We start from the raw sequence: 18,525 nt of genomic DNA on the forward strand, positions 1-18,525 counted from the left end.
ACCACACTTGCCAAAAAAACAGTAAATCAAAACAGAAATCAAAGTTCCAAACGTGTAATGAGTAGCTCCACCGTTATTGTTGATCACTTCAAAAATGAGTTGCGATGCAAGCGTTTCCACAAGGTGAGTGGAAACATTTGTCCATTTTTGTAAACATCCCTTGCCATCCATCCGCAAAGGTTCTCAGTTGGATTTAGATCAGGGGAACACGCAGGATGGTCAAAAATAAAACTATGAAGACACTCAAAATAAATTTCCTGTGGTTAGAAACTACTTAGTGTAATTTTTTTGTACTTACAGTTTTGAGGGATATATCTCTGAAATTTCTCTAAGTAGAAATTTACATTATGTTATGTTTTTTATTTCAGAGTAATTATGGTCCAAAAAACAACAGTTCACTGTGAATTTTACATTTATCAAGTATACTGTTATGTATTCTGCATTATTATTATATTTTCCATAGTGAAATTCTGGCAACCACAGCTGCCAGCAATTTACCGTAAATTCAACATTATTATATTAATATAATATTATATAAACATTAAAAGCATGAAGTAATCCCCAACCTGATTTTATGAATTTGCAGTCGTTTCTTTCAATAACGATATTTTCCAGTGGGAAAATGTGGGATGACTCGTGGGAGCCCGGCAGTGAATTTCAACACCACTTTGCCGTGCCTGATGTGCCACCTCCTTCAGCCAGTGAGCAAGTCTGTTCATCATATTGTGTTGGTCGTTTACAAACAAGTAATATTATATAATCTTGCTTGTTTGTAACATTTGTAACATAATGTTATTAATATAATATCTGCAAACTGTAGGTGTGTACTGTCTACGGGGAACAGTGTCAAAAATATGTGGAACCAAAGATCCAGATACCACATTGGTCTTTGCTGTTGACGGACAGGATGTGTTCGTTTGAAGCAGTTTGATTGGTTACAAATGTTAGACTCATATTTATACTTGTTTAAGTGCATTGTTTTATGCAAAAATCTGTATCTTATGTTGTTACTTACAATACTAGTTCTGTGATCTTATGTTGAATGTTTTAATTGTAAAGCTTTGTTTTATTTATTTTTTTGCTACATTCTGTAAAAAGTGAGTGCAGAATGTGAAAAGTGGTTCTGGCATGGCTGCATTAGCCGGGTCCTTCTGACTGCATTGGGGCCTGTAATTCACAAAATCAATGTCATGTTGTAGTGAATATGACCTGAAAGCAGTAACTGAGCCCATAAACTCATCACTCTGTTTGCTTTTGTTTCTCTAATAAAGGTGGCATTATAAACATGTGTTTTGTTTATTTATAACTGTGACGGCTGCTGTGAATCTACTGAGTACTGTCACTGCAAATAAAACTAAAACATAGAAAGTTCATTGACGTGTGAGAACCTGAAGTGCTTTTTGATGTTGAGACTTCATGTTTTTTTATTATTGTTATTTAGTATCAAAGTGAGAATTTCATAACAAATACATTAAGCCACATAATCTGTGGAAATAAGCTGTAATTTAATGACCAACAAATTAAATGTCTTTAGTTTATAGTGATGGTGGCATTTGGACTGTGATGTATTATGGTGTACAGACGAACTGACTGAAATTCTTAAAGATTATTTATGTTAATAAATCAATGTAACAAAATCAAAGCAGATTTTCAACAATATAGAAATATGTAAAGGCTCATTTGAATAATGATGGCATTTGGAAGAAGTCGGGGAGGAAATGTAGGCCGCGTACTGCAAAGGTGTTTTTTCTTGTTATCATAAGACATTTGGAGTGACGGCTTCCACAACTCTGTGTTTGGCTGTGCTGAAGCAAAGCTCACAGTCTAAGAAGTCACAGTGTTGACATTCAACACAAAGAGAAAAGCTCACTTGTATGAAGTTATTTATTTATTTATTTACAATTTTTGCTGAGTAACAGCCTGCAGTTGTTTGGTGAAGTTGTCAACAAGTGGCACACGTGAAAGCACGATACTCCCACCACCGTGTTTCACTGTGGGGACACTGATCTTTGGGTCATAGCCTTCTTTCTCCAAACATAAGCAGCGTCTCTGTGACCAGAGAGCTTAAGGTTAGTCTAGGTTAGCTTCCAGTGTGAATAATCTTTCTCCAGGCTGTCCTTAGCACACGTGAGTTGGATCGAAGACGTCTTCTTCTGTAAGAACTGCAATTTTTCTTGGTCTGCGATATCACAGTCCATTTGATCTTTTTTACTACAAGTCCTGACTTGGCTAAGTTATTCACAGGTGTCTTGGCAGTTGTTTTGGGGTCTTTGGACACTTCTCACACCAGTTCCTGACACCTTTGTCCTGCTTTTTCTAGTTCTGAGGCACTGTGCAGGGCAACTAGGAAGTAGTGTTCCAGACTCTATTTCAACACTCAATTGACAGTCACACCGTCCCCCAGCTGTGGAAACACTCCACGGTCATCCCCATCCCCAAAAGAAACAACCCAAAGTCTCTGAATGATCTTCGTCCTGTGGCCCTCACCTCCCTGGTGATGAAGGCCATGGAGAAGATCATAAAACAGCACATCGTAAGAGCAACTGACTCCCTGGTGAACCCACTCCAGTTTGCTTACCGTGCACGCAGAGGTGTCGATGATGCCAAAATCTTCATCTTGGACTCCATCCACAAACATCTGGAGCTCCCTGACTCCTCCGTCAGACTTCTGTTTGCTGATTTCTCATCAGCGTTCAACACTCTGCAGCCTCATATCCTGGCCACTAAACTTTCCACCCGATTTCACCTGGATGATCCGCTAATCCTGTGGTTATTGGACTTTTTGACCAACAGGACTCAGAAAGATTGGGTGAACAACTTTCTTTCTTCTCTCCGTTCCACCTTCACTGGCTCCCCCCAGGGCTGTGTGCTCTCCCCCCTGCTCTTCAGCCTCTACACCGATGACTGCAGATCCACACAGCCCAACTGTCACCTGGTTAAATATGCTGTCACTGCTGTCAGACCCCTCACAACACCACGGGCCCACTCTTCAGGAGTTTGTAGAGTGGTGTGACAGCTCCAAACTTGAATTGAACGTGAGCAAAACCAAAGAGATGATGGTGACCTTCTCCAGTAGGCAGAGGGATCTGGCTGCTTCAGTCACAACCACCATCCACGGGAAGCCAGTGGAAGTAGTTGAGGAGTACAAATACCTGGGAACCATCTTTGACAACCTCCTGAAATTCTCTACCAACACAGAGGAGATTCTCAGGAGGTGTCACCAACGGCTATACCTCCTTAGGAAACTCAACTCCTTTGAAGTCAGCACACCCATCATGATGACTTTCTACTATGCCTTCCTGGAAAGCATCATGACCTTCTCCATCACCTGCTGCTTCCACTCCCTCAGCCTTCAGAACAAGAACAGACTGCAGCACGCTGCATCAGTGTGCTCTAAAATCATTGGACTGCCTGTCAGAACTCTGGCACAGGTTTTCAGCCAACAGGCCCTCAGACAGGCAGCCAAAATCATCAATGACCCCTCTCACATTCTTCACCCCGCATTTCAATGGCTCCCCTCTGGGCGACGCCTCCGCTGCATTTCATGCAGGACTGAGAGGAGGAGAGCCACCTTTGTCCCCAAAGCCACCCTGCTTTTTAACTCCAGCCAATAAGAACATTTCCCACACCCATAAACATAAACTACATTCTTCTTACACTACTGACACTTTATTCACTTTTAGTCACTTGCAGTTATTTATTCACCTTCAGTCACTTTAATTTTAAAACTTTGTCATTTTAAAAACTGTATATACTGTATATTTATTATTTCACTCCTATTGGCTGTTCTTATTGTCCTTATCTTCAAAGCAGTCTTTGACGACAGCTTTGACAATGCATTTCTGTTAAAATCTGCTCTCATGCATGAAATGGAGAAAAAATGGAAGTTGCGTCCGTATGCTCGTTATGCTCTTCTGATCATTGTTATGTCTGTGAGTCTGAAAAAACCATCTCCAGCATGACTAACTAACATGGGCCCATTCTCTGGTGACTCACTTCTCTACATCAAATAAGTACGAAACGTCATCCTTGCACAGTTTCTGTAACCATCATCTCAGACTGAAGCTTCCACAAAATTTACTTAAAAACAAAACAAACTTTAAATGTTCCTAAAAGCTTCCCGTGTTTGGAACAATTAGTAGAGGAAGAGCTTGACGTACCCGGGAGGTAAAAATGACCTGAGATCTCCCAGTTCATTCTCCTTCCACTGTTATCTTCTGTTGTACACAAAAGGGGACAATAGAAGATTGAAAATGTTGCCTGATCTGATGGGTCTCAATCTCTGTAACATTCAGATTTTGGTGTCAGAATTTGTCTTAAAAAACACAAAAGCATGGATCCATCCTGCCTTGTATCAGGAAACGCTGACAAACTCTGAGCAAATGAAACCACAACTATAAAAGATTATTTTCCTAAAAAATTTTGAAAAGAAATTCAGAAGTTTTAACAGCAAGTTTGAAAAAAACAACAACAAGATTTGAAAGATCTTATTTTTCTTAAATTTAAGATCAGAGTTTGTAATAAGCTGCAGGAACCCTGTTCAGTGTGAGGGAGGGAAAGCCAAGTGTCCTCTGATAAACCTCCATCTGTGTCACTGAAAACAGTTCATCTGACTCTGACTGTAAACATGTTTCCATTCATCCCTCGAGTCTTTACTCTGAAAAACAGGAAATGACATCATGGCTCAAACTGTCATTAAACCATTTCTTTATTGAACATTTTGATTTTTTATTTAACCGTTGCAACGTTTCATAACACAGACAGCCTGAACAAAGAACACCTACAGAACACATGGATCAAAATACATTCAATAACAACTTGATTACATAACAACAGATTTCTTCTTCCAACAAAACAAAGCTAACCACTCGATAAGAACACTAAAGTAGAAGAGTTTAGAAAGCTTAAGATGTAACTGCAGGAACATTTATATTTACAGCAGCCTCATCAGTTCTTTACATGAGATTCCAGCTGAAATCTGTGGAGTCGGATCTCAACAGTTTTAATTCTGACCCTGACACCAGATTCACCGTGATCCGGAGATGGGAATGATTTCCGCCCCGCGTGATCACGCTGATGTTTGCACAGAGCAGATAGTGAAGTGAAGGTTTTTGCACATTTGAAGCAGTGAAACAGTTTATCTGCAGCGTGGGATCGTTTGTGTTCAGAGTATGAACTGAGATTCCTGAAAGTCTTGTCACACCGGTCACAGCTGTGTGTGTGTGACCATGTGTGCACTTGTATGGTTTCTCTCCTGTGTGGACTCGTTTGTGTGTTTTAAGCTCACCTGCAGTGGTGAACGATGACCCACACTGATCACAGAGGTGCTTTTTAACCCCACTGTGAATGACTTCATGGTGTTTTAACTCATGTGATCTGGTGAAGCTTCTCCCACATTCTTTGCAGTATTTCAGTTTCTCTCCAGTGTGTCTACGTTGATGTATTTTTAGGCTCTTTGCATGACCGAAACATTTTCCACAAAGGTCACAACAAAAGTCTTTCCCACCACCACAGCGATGACAGGGTTGAGAACTGGATCCATCTGCGTCGCTCTGCTTCTAAACAAAGACACAAAGACAGTTGAAGTCAGTCCTTCAACATTTGTATCGTGAACGTCGCCTGAAATAAAGAGCATCTCTGCCAACGTCCAATTACTTTTTACTCCAATTACTTTTTCAGTTCAAAAGTCTTCTCACACAGGTCACATTTATAAGGTTTCTCCTCAGTGTGGGTAAACATGTGGCTTTGTAACTGTGCATCTGTTATAAACCGTTGGCCACGCTGATCACACCAGTACACAACATGTCTGGTGTGAATGCGTAGGTGTTTATTTCGGCTGTCTCGCCGACTGAAAGTTTTTCCACAAATGTCACAGCTATATGTCTTAGTTCCAGAGTGGGTAACCAGATGCCTCTGTAAGCTGCAACTGCGATCAAAACCTCTGCCACACTGATCACAGCTGTACGCTTTAACTCCTCTGTGGAAGAGTTGGTGTTTTCTTAGGCAACTATCCCAGGGAAAAGACTTTCCACACTGATCACAGCTGAACGGTCTCTCTCCAGTGTGGATGACTTGATGCCTTGATAGTGAAGCTTTGCGAGAAAAATCCTTCCCACACTCGTCACAGCTGTAGTTTTTCTCTCTCTTTCTTCTGTGAGGTTTGTCGGCCTCCTGAGAGCGCTGACTTTTCGGTCCATGTTGGTCCTGCAGCGACAGAGATACAAACACAGGCAGTGAGTGAAATGCAGTCGTTGAACAAACTGAACCTTCAAAGTCCCTCCATTAACACTAATTTTGAACCTGAAGGTGGAGTGTGGCACCAAACACCTAAAGGTCTCTTATCACCACCTACTGGTAACAGTAACACATTACATCCAACCTGGTGTTAAAAATACTGAATGACTGTTCAAACACTCTAAAATCCTGCCCATCCCTCCTGCTTGTACACAAATATTCATGCTAGCATGCTAACACACTCAGAATAGTAATACATGTTTACCAGGTCTATACTCTCTTATATTTCTTTCGCCTGTTTCCTATCATATATTTCTATAATTTGCTAGTTTATTCAATGATAATAAATCCAGTGTAATAATTGCAAGCTTGGTTCAGTGAAGGAAAATGTCAGAGTCTGTTTGTAAACTAAGGTTGTTGTTTTTTAAAAAAAACACTTTTACTCCCTACTTAAAAAAATAATCTGTACTTTATACTCCTTACATTTTGAAAACAGATGTGTTACTTTTGGTGTAAGGCCTTTGAGAGGAGTCATTTCATCACTGCAGGCATCAAACATCAAACTGATTTGAGCTTAAACAGTAACACATGAAAGGCAATCCAGATGGTGTATTAATCACCAGAGTATGACACATGAAAATGAAAGAAAGAAAAGTGGGGGCCATAGTCAGGGGTCAAAGTGGGCCAGTGTTTTTTTGTCTTTTCTCGGCACAACACTGGAATGACTGCAGCGCTCATACGTTGCTGTCGCAGTACTTCAGCATCTAGCTACACAGAAGATGAGCGAGCATAAATGGAGTAATAGTTTTTAAGTGGCAGCTAATTTCAAATGCAGCATTTTTATCAGCTCAACAAAAATTGGAAAGCACACAAAATGTTTGTGTGCAGTTTGTCTCACAGTGTGTTGCTAGCTAAAGGTCCAGCTGCTGTATTTCACAGGGAGAAAAGGTAGCTTCAAACAAAAGGACCAGTCAAAACAAATCGAGGACCTTACTCCTAAACGAGGGGCTACCTCTGTAGCATGGACGGAAAAGAGTATGGAGAGAGTTTACGGATGTTATTGATATCAGTGATGGCCAAATGAAGCTTTCTGAAACACTGAAGCTTGTATTATAAGCAATGTAAGCACAACAAGGGACAATGGTTGGAAATTAGCAATAGCTATAAACTCATGTGCAGGACATCAGTTTTATGTTTTATACTTGGACTATGTTAAACTGCACTGTTCCTTTTAAATAAAGCATTATTATTATTATTGTTATTGAAAAAGGGTTCGTTACTCAAAGCATTTCAACACAGTCCTCTTGGTGCCATCTGCTGGCCAAAAACATGAAGAGTAACTTGAACTTACAAATAAAGTGCTTCATTATAACTGCCCACTCTACAGAGCTCAGCTGACAGCTTCTGTTTAATATTATGTGACAGTTCTGTCTGATATCAGGCTACTGTTTATGGTGCTTTCAATGTGTATTTGTGCGTGTGTGGGTGTGTGTGTATATATAAATTAAATTCAATCCATTTGGTGAAACAGTGGTATTTTTTCCTCACCTTCTGTGTTGAGCTCATCATTTTCTCTGTAGTAGCTGAGCTGAGTGCAAACGGCTGAAAATGTTCCTCTGCTGCTCCCTCAGACTTTTCTCCTCCTGCTGATCAGCTGGGACACAAAACAGACCTTTGTTAGGCTCCACACTGCACTGAACAGTCAAAGTGTCTCATATGTTCTTCTGACCTACGGCTGCACACTCTGGTTCAACTGCTGTACTGTGGAGGACAAGGAGGAAACTTCAGCGGGTGGTGAGGGTGCCAGAGCGGGCAATTGGCACTTCACTAACCCCCCTCAAAGACATTTATACTGGCAGACTTCAGCGGAAAGCCAGTATCATCATCATCAAGGACCCCTCGCACCCTGGACACACACGTTTTCCCCCATTCCCTCTGGTAAACGCTACAGATCCATCAGGTCAAAGATAATCAGACTCAATAGAAGCTTTTACCCACAGGCTGTCAAACATGCCCTACCTCCACCCTGATTGAACGTTAACTGTGCTGTTAACACTCAGGAACACTTGCACTTTATGGGCGATCGTGGCAGTTTGTCTTCTAATTGGAAGGTTGCCGGTTCGAGCCCCGACTCCGACAGTCTCGGTCGTTGGGAAAAAGGGAAGCAGCACTGAATTATCATCAATGAAAGAGCAGAGATTGCAAAATAAATCAGGAAAGGACTTCAAACTTACTGAGACTAAGGCCTCTGTTACAAATCTGTCTCATACAAAAACATGTTGTACAGGTACAGTATGGTAAGTGTTCATAGTAATTCATAAGCCGGCTCTACCTGAACCCCTTCAATATTTAAAAGTTTGTGTTTTTCTTAATTGCAGTCAGAGTGTGGCTGCTAAAGATGAAAACACATACAGAATGTAAACTGAGCTTGGTGACCTTTGTTAGTAACAAATGAGGCCAAAAAAACAAAACCCAAAACACACAAACACGATATTCATTAATAATTAGAAAGCATCTAAACATTCTGGTGGTGGATTTTTACAGTCTTCCGCTCGCTGTCATCTTCATAACCATCGTGATCAATACGTGACTTGGCGAGGTCCTGAGGTAGGCGGGCTGTCTCTGCTGATGTTACCTTCACAGGCAGGAACAGCGTCTGGCACGAGTTGGGGAAACATCCCAGTGCACTGGTGTAGTTTCCTTTCCAGCTGTTTGACATTTGACACTTCAACATTAAAGGGAACAAGAAGAAGCAGAGTTGGGTCAGGTGACCACATGGTTTGTAAAATACTGACAGGAAGTAACCAGGTAGTTAGAAATGGATGGCAGCATGTGTTTAGAGGGACTGCGCTATAGTTGGTGTAGTTAGGTAACTATACTTACCAAACGCAGAAGCACACAGACGAACAAGGATCAGATGCTGAATGTTGCATAGCCACCACCAAACAACTGACTTATTTTTACACACCGGCCAGCATCTGGCCAATCCATCACCTTTCATTATTTGTACCGTTATAGAAAAAAACAACAAAAAAAATCCATCGGCCCACCGGGCAAATGGCCGGTATGCCCGATGGGCAGTCCAACTATGAGTCTAGCACTAGGCTTAATCCATTCAATTCAAGTTCCAAATAATGTCAGTGTGTTTATTGTAAGGCAGATTAATATGCATGCTAGGTTGAACCCACCCGAGAGATTCATAAAGTTTTATCTATGAATTCCTTAAAAACTTTTTTGCTTTACAGTCACACAAATGTTGACCATGAAAGCTTTTTGTAGTGACCTATGCTGCCTTCACCTACAAAGTCCAGAGCACACAGTACATGTTGGTATAAGCTACACCACATAGCTGCTACAGTTCAATTACACCACAGATTTGTGTATAATCGTTATCGTGAGACTATGTAACAAGAGCATATGATCTGTTGATAAAACTCACTGTTATGAAGATAGATTAGTTCCAGTGTGTTCATGAAATGCTGGGTTTATCCATCTTCTGGGCCGTGCCTACAGTGGAGTTCGGAAGATTTCCTTGTGAGGGAGCTGGTGGTGAAGATCTCGAGGTCCTTCTTGATTCCTGCGATGAGCTTCAGTCTTCCTGATGTTTCTAAAATTATGCCTCTCTCAGTGGGTCAATAGAACATCTAGCACAAGACAGCTGTGATGAAAGAAAGGGAAGAAGTTTCTCCAGACCTCTGGACCAAGAAAACCCAGCTTGGTCCTGATGTTCTCCCTCACCACACATTTCCCGGGGTGGATGTAGCTGTTAATAATAATGTGGACTCTATTATTAAATTAAACGAAATAATTACACTACACTACTGAAACCTTCTGCTGCTGTTCTTTAAAGTTTCCATCTTACCAGGCTGTAGAGTGCTCCGAACATTTAAACAGTTGTAAATCCATTACACTCACAGTCTTATGTTAAAATCCCAAAGGACAGCATTACATTTTTGATATTAAAAGTAACTCTGGACTTCTGTGGACTGTGCAGCTGATCTCATTACTGCCTAAAAATGGAGAACAAAACCTAAGAAGTGCTGAATTATTCAAAAAATACAGAGTATTAGAGTAACAGGTGTGTAGCATGCTAACTAGCTAGCAGCAAGCCTCTAACACGGTGTGTATGCTAGCGGCTAATCTAGCAAACAAATTAACAGAGTGATTTTAGGTGTTGTAGAAGATAAGATGATAAGCTGTGTGTCTTTTTCATAATGACGTGGTTGTATTCACCTTAATTGACCGAGTAGCCAGTCCAGGTAAACCCATTAGCAGATAAACTGGATCGGTCTGCCTACCTAAAAACTGTACGGGAGCCTGAAGTGACGGCTCCAAAAGTGCAACGTGCAGCTCTGACAAGCGGGATATTTTGGCTTCAGTTTTGCGCAAAGGGAGAGTCATTATTCCACACAAGCACATTAACATTACTGACACTCGCTGGCACTCTATAAATGGTGGGCATTTCAATGGTCTTACCTGTAAGCACTGGTATATCCACCAAATAAGAAAGGATGTAAGGTAGTGACTGCCGTGTAGCTGCAAATGGTCTGCTGAAAAGAGGCAAAAAAGCTGAGGTGTGTGTGCTCAAAACATACTGGGAGGTTTTGAACCAGGACCGCTAACGCCTTCTCTACTCGCTGAGCTAAACGTGGGCTACCGCCAGCTCTATGAACAAAGCTTAAATTTCTAGTGTACAATGAGAAGTTAAAACCGCCGTTTCTTGCTGTTACAAAACCTTGTGTAACTGGAAAACTATCTACTAAGGAAAACGAACCAATGACAGTGAGGAAAATCGCTATGTTTTGATGTGTAAATTGTGTGGATGGAGCGGAAATTGAGTGAGTTGGGAGCATTTGTTGAGAGATTGAAGCCATGTTGTGTGTGAAAAATTGCCCTGTTTCCAGGCAAAAGTTAAGGAGGGATTTGAAGAAAAGGGTAAAAAGGCAGAGTGAGTCTGGAGCTCTACAGACTCGCCAGGTTAGGCTGGCAAGTCTGGAGCTCTACAGACTTGCCAGATTAAGCTGGCTGAAGGTGTACTGAGAAGAGTACAGAGCGTATGCAGATGGCAGGCATGGGAATCGAACCATCGCCGCTCAGGTTCAAACTCTGCTTACAAGCCAAGTCACTCTATCCCATAGGCCACTTGGCGGGCCAATCCAACGGCAGCAATTCTGCTCTATTTAAAGGGCACACCCCGCGGCCGCGCAGCTACGCGCTCCCGCCATCTGCAGCTGGGGACTGTCAGCTCTGCTTCTTTTAACCTGCTTTACAACTCATCATCATCATCATAATCATCATCACACTGTGCGCACAATCACCTCATTCACTCTACTAAACATGCACCGCCAGCTAATGTCACTGACTCTGACTCCATGGCAACATATACACCTATGTACATATATCTTATCTACATACATCTATATGTTATTTGCTATGTAAACAGCTTACAAACATAGCGGAATAGCTCTCTGCAGCTCTAACACTTTGACTCTTTGCAAACCATTTCATATGTACTCGTTCCAGCAAGAAGGACTGTGCACTTTAAATGGAACAACTTTGCCCATATTCACTTGGCCCGCCAGGTGGCTCACGGGCTATGCGGGCAGGTTTCAAATACCAAGGTCCAAGGTTCGAATCCACTGCTTCACACGTGGCTCTGGATCTAATCCTAGCCTTGCTCTGTACTTGAATCCTGCTTTCTTTTTCACCCCAAGGGGACTGCAATTCAAATTCAAACAACACTTTTCATCTCATTTCATTTATTTACACTATTTTACCTTAGTATTCAACACAGCTTTAACCTCTATTACTTTTACCACTTCACAGCTTAAACTTCAATCTTTTAAATACTATTCATTTATTTATCCTTTCACTTTGGCCTGGCTCTTCTGCTTCCAGGGCACCGGGTCATCAACCGCAACTCATTTGCCGATGACCCAAGAAAGACAGGCTGTGCCACTTCACTCAACTGCTTTGTATTTCCTGCATCAGCTAAACATTGCCTAGAATAAGACAGAAAGATGACTGGAATACCCTGCTTAGCTTGCTGACACTTGCTTTGCTTAAGCAGAACAAAATCAGCCAGTGACAATATGGCTATTATAAAAATGCCATAGTTTGCAAATATTAGCTATGTAAACATCTTCCAAAGAGACCGCCATCGCTCTCTGCAGCTGTAACACTTTCATTGTTTGCAAATCATCTTTTTAGCCCACAGACGCACTCGACCTGCTGGCGCGTTATGTGCAGCAACAGAAGGAAGAGAGCTGTTTGGCTCATTAACAGAGATTTTATTGGAAATTTTGCACCGAAAAATATTCTATTTTTCAGTATCGATACCTACCGAATGTTTTCGGTTGGCACTAAAAAGGTATCGAGTTTTGGTATCCAGCCCTACTCGCATTTCAATTCAATTCCAATGATCATGTCAAGGATACAATTCAATATCCCAGTGCAACATGATCACTTCATTTCAGTTTGTTTGTTTTCGTCAACAAATAAAGGATGTCACGTATAAGCTACTTTTTTTTTATTGCTCAAAACTTGTCTGAACACAGATTGCACTTGTTGGTCCACTGTGACATATGTGGCTGAAGAAAACATACTGCTGTCATTTTTAGCTTGTACAGTCTTTGAAAAATGGCAAAGAATCCTATTTTGCATGTTTGGATCTTAACAAGGTTCCAAGTAGAGCTTCAACATGCAACAGGAAGAAATGGGAGTGAGACAAAACATGTTTTGAGCATGCAATTTATTGAAAACAATGCTTTAACTGAAACAGGCTGTTTTACAGCTGATCAAAAGTTTAGGACCACACTTCCCCAAAAAACAGTAAATCAAAACAGAAATCAAAGTTCCAAACGTGTAATGAGTAGCTCCACCGTTATTGTTGATCACTTCAAAAATGAGTTGCGATGCAAGCGTTTCCACAAGGTGAGTGGAAACATTTGTCCATTTTTGTAAACATCCCTTGCCATCCATCCTCAAAGGTTCTCAGTTGGATTTAGATCAGGGGAACACGCAGGATGGTCAAAAATAAAACTATGAAGACACTCAAAATAAATTTCCTGTGGTTAGAAACTACTTAGTGTAATTTTTTTGTACTTACAGTTTTGAGGGATATATCTCTGAAATTTCTCTAAGTAGAAATTTACATTATGTTATGTTTTTATTTCAGAGTAATTATGGTCCAAAAAACAACAGTTCACTGTGAATTTCACATTTATCAAGTATAACGTTATGTATTCTGCATTATTATTATATTTTCCATAGTGAAATTCTGGCAACCACAGCTGCCAGCAATTTACCGTAAATTCAACATTATTATATTAATATAATATAATTATAACAGTTTATATAATTAATTATATAAACATTAAAAGCATGAAGTAATCCCCAACCTGATTTTATGAATTTGCAGTCGTTTCTTTCAATAATGATATTTTCCAGTGGGAAAATGTGGGATGACTCGTGGGAGCCCGGCAGTGAATTTCAACACCACTTTGCCGTGCCTGATGTGCCACCTCCTTCAGCCAGTGAGCAAGTCTGTTCATCATATTGTGTTGGTCACAATATTAAGCTCACCTGCAGTGGTGAACGATGACCCACACTGATCACAGAGGTGCTTTTTAACCCCACTGTGAATGACTTCATGGTGTTTTAACTCATGTGATCTGGTGAAGCTTCTCCCACATTCTTTGCAGTATTTCAGTTTCTCTCCAGTGTGTCTACGTTGATGTATTTTTAGGCTCTTTGCATGACCGAAAGATTTTCCACAAAGGTCACAACAAAAGTCTTTCCTACCACCACAGCGATGACAGGGTTGAGAACTGGATCCATCTGCGTCGCTCTGCTTCTAAACAAAGACACAAAGACAGTTGAAGTCAGTCCTTCAACATTTGTATCGTGAACGTCGCCTGAAATAAAGAGCATCTCTGCCAACGTCCAATTACTTTTTACTCCAATTACTTTTTCAGTTCAAAAGTCTTCTCACACAGGTCACATTTATAAGGTTTCTCCTCAGTGTGGGTAAACATGTGGCTTTGTAACTGTGCATCTGTTATAAACCGTTGGCCACGCTGATCACACCAGTACACAACATGTCTGGTGTGAATGCGTAGGTGTCTATTTCGGCTGTCTCGCCGACTGAAAGTTTTTCCACAAATGTCACAGCTATATGTCTTAGTTCCAGAGTGGGTAACCAGATGCCTCTGTAAGCTGCAACTGCGATCAAAAGCTCTGTCACACTGATCACAGCTGTACGCTTTAACTCCTCTGTGGAAGAGTTGGTGTTTTCTTAGGCAACTATCCCAGGGAAAAGACTTTCCACACAAGTCACAGCTGAACGGTCTCTCTCCAGTGTGGATGACTTGATGCCTTGATAGTGAAGCTTTGCGAGAAAAATCCTTCCCACACTCGTCACAGCTGTAGTTTTTCTCTCTCTTTCTTCTGTGAGGTTTGTCGGCCTCCTGAGAGCGCTGACTTTTCGGTCCATGTTGGTCCTGCAGCGACAGAGATACAAACACAGGCAGTGAGTGAAATGCAGTCGTTGAACAAACTGAAAAACTGGTGCCATCTGCTGGCCAAAAACATGAAGAGTAACTTGAACTTACAAATAAAGTGCTTCATTATAACTGCCCACTCTACAGAGCTCAGCTGACAGCTTCTGTTTAATATTATGTGACAGTTCTGTCTGATATCAGGCTACCGTTTGTGGTGCTTTCAATGTGTATTTGTGTGTGTGTGTGTACATATAAATATATATATATATATAAATTAAATTAAATTCAATCCATTTGGTGAAACAGTGGTATTTTTTCCTCACCTTCTGTGTTGAGCTCATCATTTTCTCTGTAGTAGCTGAGCTGAGTGCAAACGGCTGAAAATGTTCCTCTGCTGCTCCCTCAGACTTTTCTCCTCCTGCTGATCAGCTGGGACACAAAACAGACCTTTGTTAGACTCCACACTGCACTGAACAGTCAAAGTGTCTCATATGTTCTTCTGACCTACGGCTGCACACTTTGGTTCAACTGCTGTACTGTGGAGGACAAAGAGGAAACTTCAGCGGGTGGTGAGGGTGCCAGAGCGGGCAATTGGCACTTCACTAACCCCCCTCAAAGACATTTATACTGGCAGACTTCAGCGGAAAGCCAGTATCATCATCATCAAGGACCCCTCGCACCCTGGACACACACGTTTTCCCCCCTTCCCTCTTGTAAACGCTACAGATCCATCAGGTCAAAGATAATCAGACTCAATAGAAGCTTTTACCCACAGGCTGTCAAACATGCCCTACCTCCACCCTGATTGAACGTTAACTGTGCTGTTAACACTCAGGAACACTTGTACTTTATGGGCGATCGTGGCAGTTTGTCTTCTAATTGGAAGGTTGCCGGTTCGAGCCCCGACTCCGACAGTCTCGGTCGTTGGGAAAAGGGAAGCAGCACTGAATTATCATCAATGAAAGAGCAGAGATTGCAAAATAAATCAGGAAAGGACTTCAAACTTACTGAGACTAAGGCCTCTGTTACAAATCTGTCTCATACAAAAACATGTTGTACAGGTACAGTATGGTAAGTGTTCATAGTAATTCATAAGCCGGCTCTACCTGAACCCCTTCAATATTTAAAAGTTTGTGTTTTTCTTAATTGCAGTCAGAGTGTGGCTGCTAAAGATGAAAACACATACAGAATGTAAACTGAGCTTGGTGACCTTTGTTAGTAACAAATGAGGCCAAAAAAACAAAACCCAAAACACACAAACACGATATTCATTAATAATTAGAAAGCATCTAAACATTCTGGTGGTGGATTTTTACAGTCTTCCGCTCGCTGTCATCTTCATAACCATCGTGATCAATACGTGACTTGGCGAAGTCCTGAGGTAGGCGGGCTGTCTCTGCTGATGTTACCTTCACAGGCAGGAACAGCGTCTGGCACGAGTTGGGGAAACATCCCAGTGCACTGGTGTAGTTTCCTTTCCAGGTGTTTGACATTTGACACTTCAACATTAAAGGGAACAAGAAGAAGCAGAGTTGGGTCAGGTGACCACATGGTTTGTAAAATACTGACAGGAAGTAACCAGGTAGTTAGAAATGGATGGCAGCATGTGTTTAAAGGGACTGCGTTATAGTTGGTGTAGTTAGGTAACTGTACTTACCAAACGCAGAAGCACACAGACGAACAAGGATCAGATGCTGAATGTTGCATAGCCACCACCAAACAACTGACTTATTTTTACACACCGGCCAGCATCTGGCCAATCCACCACCTTTCATTATTTGTACCGTTATAGAAAAAAACAACAACAAAAATCCATCGGCCCATAAAAACGAAAAATCACCATCGGCCCACCGGGCAAATGGCCGGTATGCCCGATGGGCAGTCCAACTATGAGTCTAGCACTAGGCTTAATCCATTCAATTCAAGTTCCAAATAATGTCAGTGTGTTTATTGTAAGGCAGATTAATATGCATGCTAGGTTGAACCCACCCGAGAGATTCATAAAGTTTTATCTATGAATTCCTTAAAAACTTTTTTGCTTTACAGTCACACAAATGTTGACCATGAAAGCTTTTTGTAGTGACCTATGCTGCCTTCACCTACAAAGTCCAGAGCACACAGTACATGTTGGTATAAGCTACACCACATAGCTGCTACAGTTCAATTACACCACAGATTTGTGTATAATCGTTATCGTGAGACTATGTAACAAGAGCATATGATCTGTTGATAAAACTCACTGTTATGAAGATAGATTAGTTCCAGTGTGTTCATGAAATGCTGGGTTTATCCATCTTCTGGGCCGTGCCTACAGTGGACTTCGGAAGATTTCCTTGTGAGGGAGCTGGTGGTGAAGATCTCGAGGTCCTCCTTGATTCCTGCGATCAGCTTCAGTCTTCCTGATGTTTCTAAAATTATGCCTCTCTCAGTGGGTCAATAGAACATCTAGCACAAGACAGCTGTGATGAAAGAAAGGGAAGAAGTTTCTCCAGACCTCTGGACCAAGAAAACCCAGCTTGGTCCTGATGTTCTCCCTCACCAGTTTCCCCGGGGTGGATGTAGCTGTTGATATTAATGTGGACTCTATTATTAAATGAAAAGAAATAATTACACTACACTACTGAAACTTTCTGCTGCTGTTCTTTAAAGTTTCCATCTTACCAGGCTGTAGAGTGCTCTGAACATTTAAACAGTTGTAAATCCATTACACTCACAGTCTTATGTTAAAATCCCAAAGGACAGCATTACATTTTTGATATTAAAAGTAACTCTGGACTTCTGTGGACTGTGCAGCTGATCTCATTACTGCCTAAAAATGGAGAACAAAACCTAAGAAGTGCTGAATTATTCAAAAAATACAGAGTATTAGAGTAACAGGAGTGTAGCATGCTAACTAGCTAGCAGCAAGCCTCTAACACAGTGTGTATGCTAGCGGCTAATCTAGCAAACAAATTAACAGAGTGATTTTAGGTGTTGTAGAAGATAAGATGATAAGCTGTCTGTCTTTTTCATAATGACGTGGTTGTATTCACCTTAATTGACCGAGTAGTCAGTCGAGGTAAACCCATTAGCAGATAAACTGGATCGGTCTGCCTACCTAAAAACTGTACGGGAGCCTGAAGTGATGGCTCCAAAAGTGCAACGTGCAGCTCCGACAAGCGGGATATTTTGGCTTCATTTTTGTACAATGGGAGAGTCATTATTCCACACAAGCACATTAACATTACTGACACTCGCTGGCACTCTATAAATGGTGGGCATTTCAATGGTCTTACCTGTAAGCACTGGTATATCCACCAAAAAAAGAAAGGATGTAAAGTAGTGACTGCCGTGTAGCTGCAAATGGTCTGCTGAAAAGAGGCAAAAAAGCTGAGGTGTGTGTGCTCAAAACATACTGCTGCTGGGAGGTTTTGAACCAGGACCGCTAACGCCTTCTCTACTCTAAACGTGGGCTACCGCCAGCTCTATGAACAAAGCTTAAATTTCTAGTGTACAATGAGAAGTTAAAACCGCTGTTTCTTGCTGTTACAAAACCTTGTGTAACTGGAAAACTATCTACTAACGAAAACGAACTAATGACAGTGAGGAAAATCGCTATGTTTTGATGTGTAAATTGTGTGGATGGAGCAGAAATTGAGTGAGTTGGGAGCGTTTGTTGAGAGATTGAAGCCATGTCATGTGTGAAAAATTGCTGTGTTTCCAGGCAAAAGTTAAGGAGGGATTTGAAGAAAAAGGTAAAAAGGCAGAGTGAGTCTGGAGACTCGCCAGGTTAGGCTGGCAAGTCTGGAGC

At 41.4% G+C, this 18,525-nt stretch overlaps 1 protein-coding gene and 1 long non-coding RNA gene across 9 annotated transcripts; both read right to left on the minus strand.

The window, feature by feature from the left end:
* Positions 1-4,690: 4,690 nt before the first annotated feature.
* LOC109203275 (zinc finger protein 726) lies at positions 4,691-9,892 on the minus strand. 3 transcript variants are annotated; one of them, XR_003221328.1, is made up of 4 exons: positions 9,118-9,277; positions 7,783-8,959; positions 5,656-6,204; positions 4,691-5,558 (listed from the first exon to the last, which is right to left on the minus strand). XR_003221328.1 is itself a non-coding variant. In XM_019362781.1 (4 exons), the coding sequence occupies exons 2-4, from the start codon at positions 7,801-7,803 to the stop codon at positions 5,447-5,449; spliced, it is 666 nt and encodes a 221-aa protein (XP_019218326.1). In that variant the 5' UTR covers positions 7,804-7,888; positions 9,674-9,892; the 3' UTR covers positions 4,691-5,446. The 3 variants fall into 3 exon arrangements, 2 of the variants coding, with proteins under 2 accessions (XP_019218326.1, XP_025765464.1); XM_019362781.1 differs by lacking the exon at positions 9,118-9,277 and adding an exon at positions 9,674-9,892 and having other exon boundaries at positions 5,672-6,204; positions 7,783-7,888; XM_025909679.1 differs by lacking the exon at positions 9,118-9,277 and having other exon boundaries at positions 5,672-6,204; positions 7,783-9,093.
* Positions 4,691-18,504, minus strand: LOC109203276 (uncharacterized). Of its 6 annotated transcripts, none has more exons than XR_003221348.1 (6): positions 17,768-18,504; positions 16,393-17,318; positions 15,059-16,234; positions 14,187-14,735; positions 13,819-14,089; positions 4,691-5,287 (listed from the first exon to the last, which is right to left on the minus strand). It is a non-coding gene; the product is annotated as an uncharacterized LOC109203276 (long non-coding RNA). The 6 variants fall into 6 exon arrangements; XR_003221350.1 differs by having other exon boundaries at positions 15,059-15,271; positions 15,530-17,318; XR_003221347.1 differs by having other exon boundaries at positions 15,059-17,297; positions 18,011-18,504.
* Between the last annotated feature and the right edge of the window lie 21 nt (positions 18,505-18,525).

The sequence above is a fragment of the Oreochromis niloticus genome, linkage group LG8, assembly GCF_001858045.2.
Source record: "Oreochromis niloticus isolate F11D_XX linkage group LG8, O_niloticus_UMD_NMBU, whole genome shotgun sequence".
In the NCBI taxonomy this organism is placed as follows: Eukaryota; Metazoa; Chordata; class Actinopteri; order Cichliformes; family Cichlidae; genus Oreochromis; species Oreochromis niloticus.

Excerpts from the sequence above, each read along its gene's own strand:
- LOC109203275 (XM_019362781.1), bottom strand. The coding sequence starts at position 7,803 with ATGATGAGCTCAACACAGAAG. Across the intron at positions 6,205-7,782 it reads TGATGAGCTCAACACAGAAG|GACCAACATGGACCGAAAAG; the intron begins GTGAGGAAAAAA and ends CTGTCGCTGCAG. Across the intron at positions 5,559-5,671 it reads AAGACTTTTGAACTGAAAAA|AAGCAGAGCGACGCAGATGG; the intron begins GTAATTGGAGTA and ends GTCTTTGTTTAG.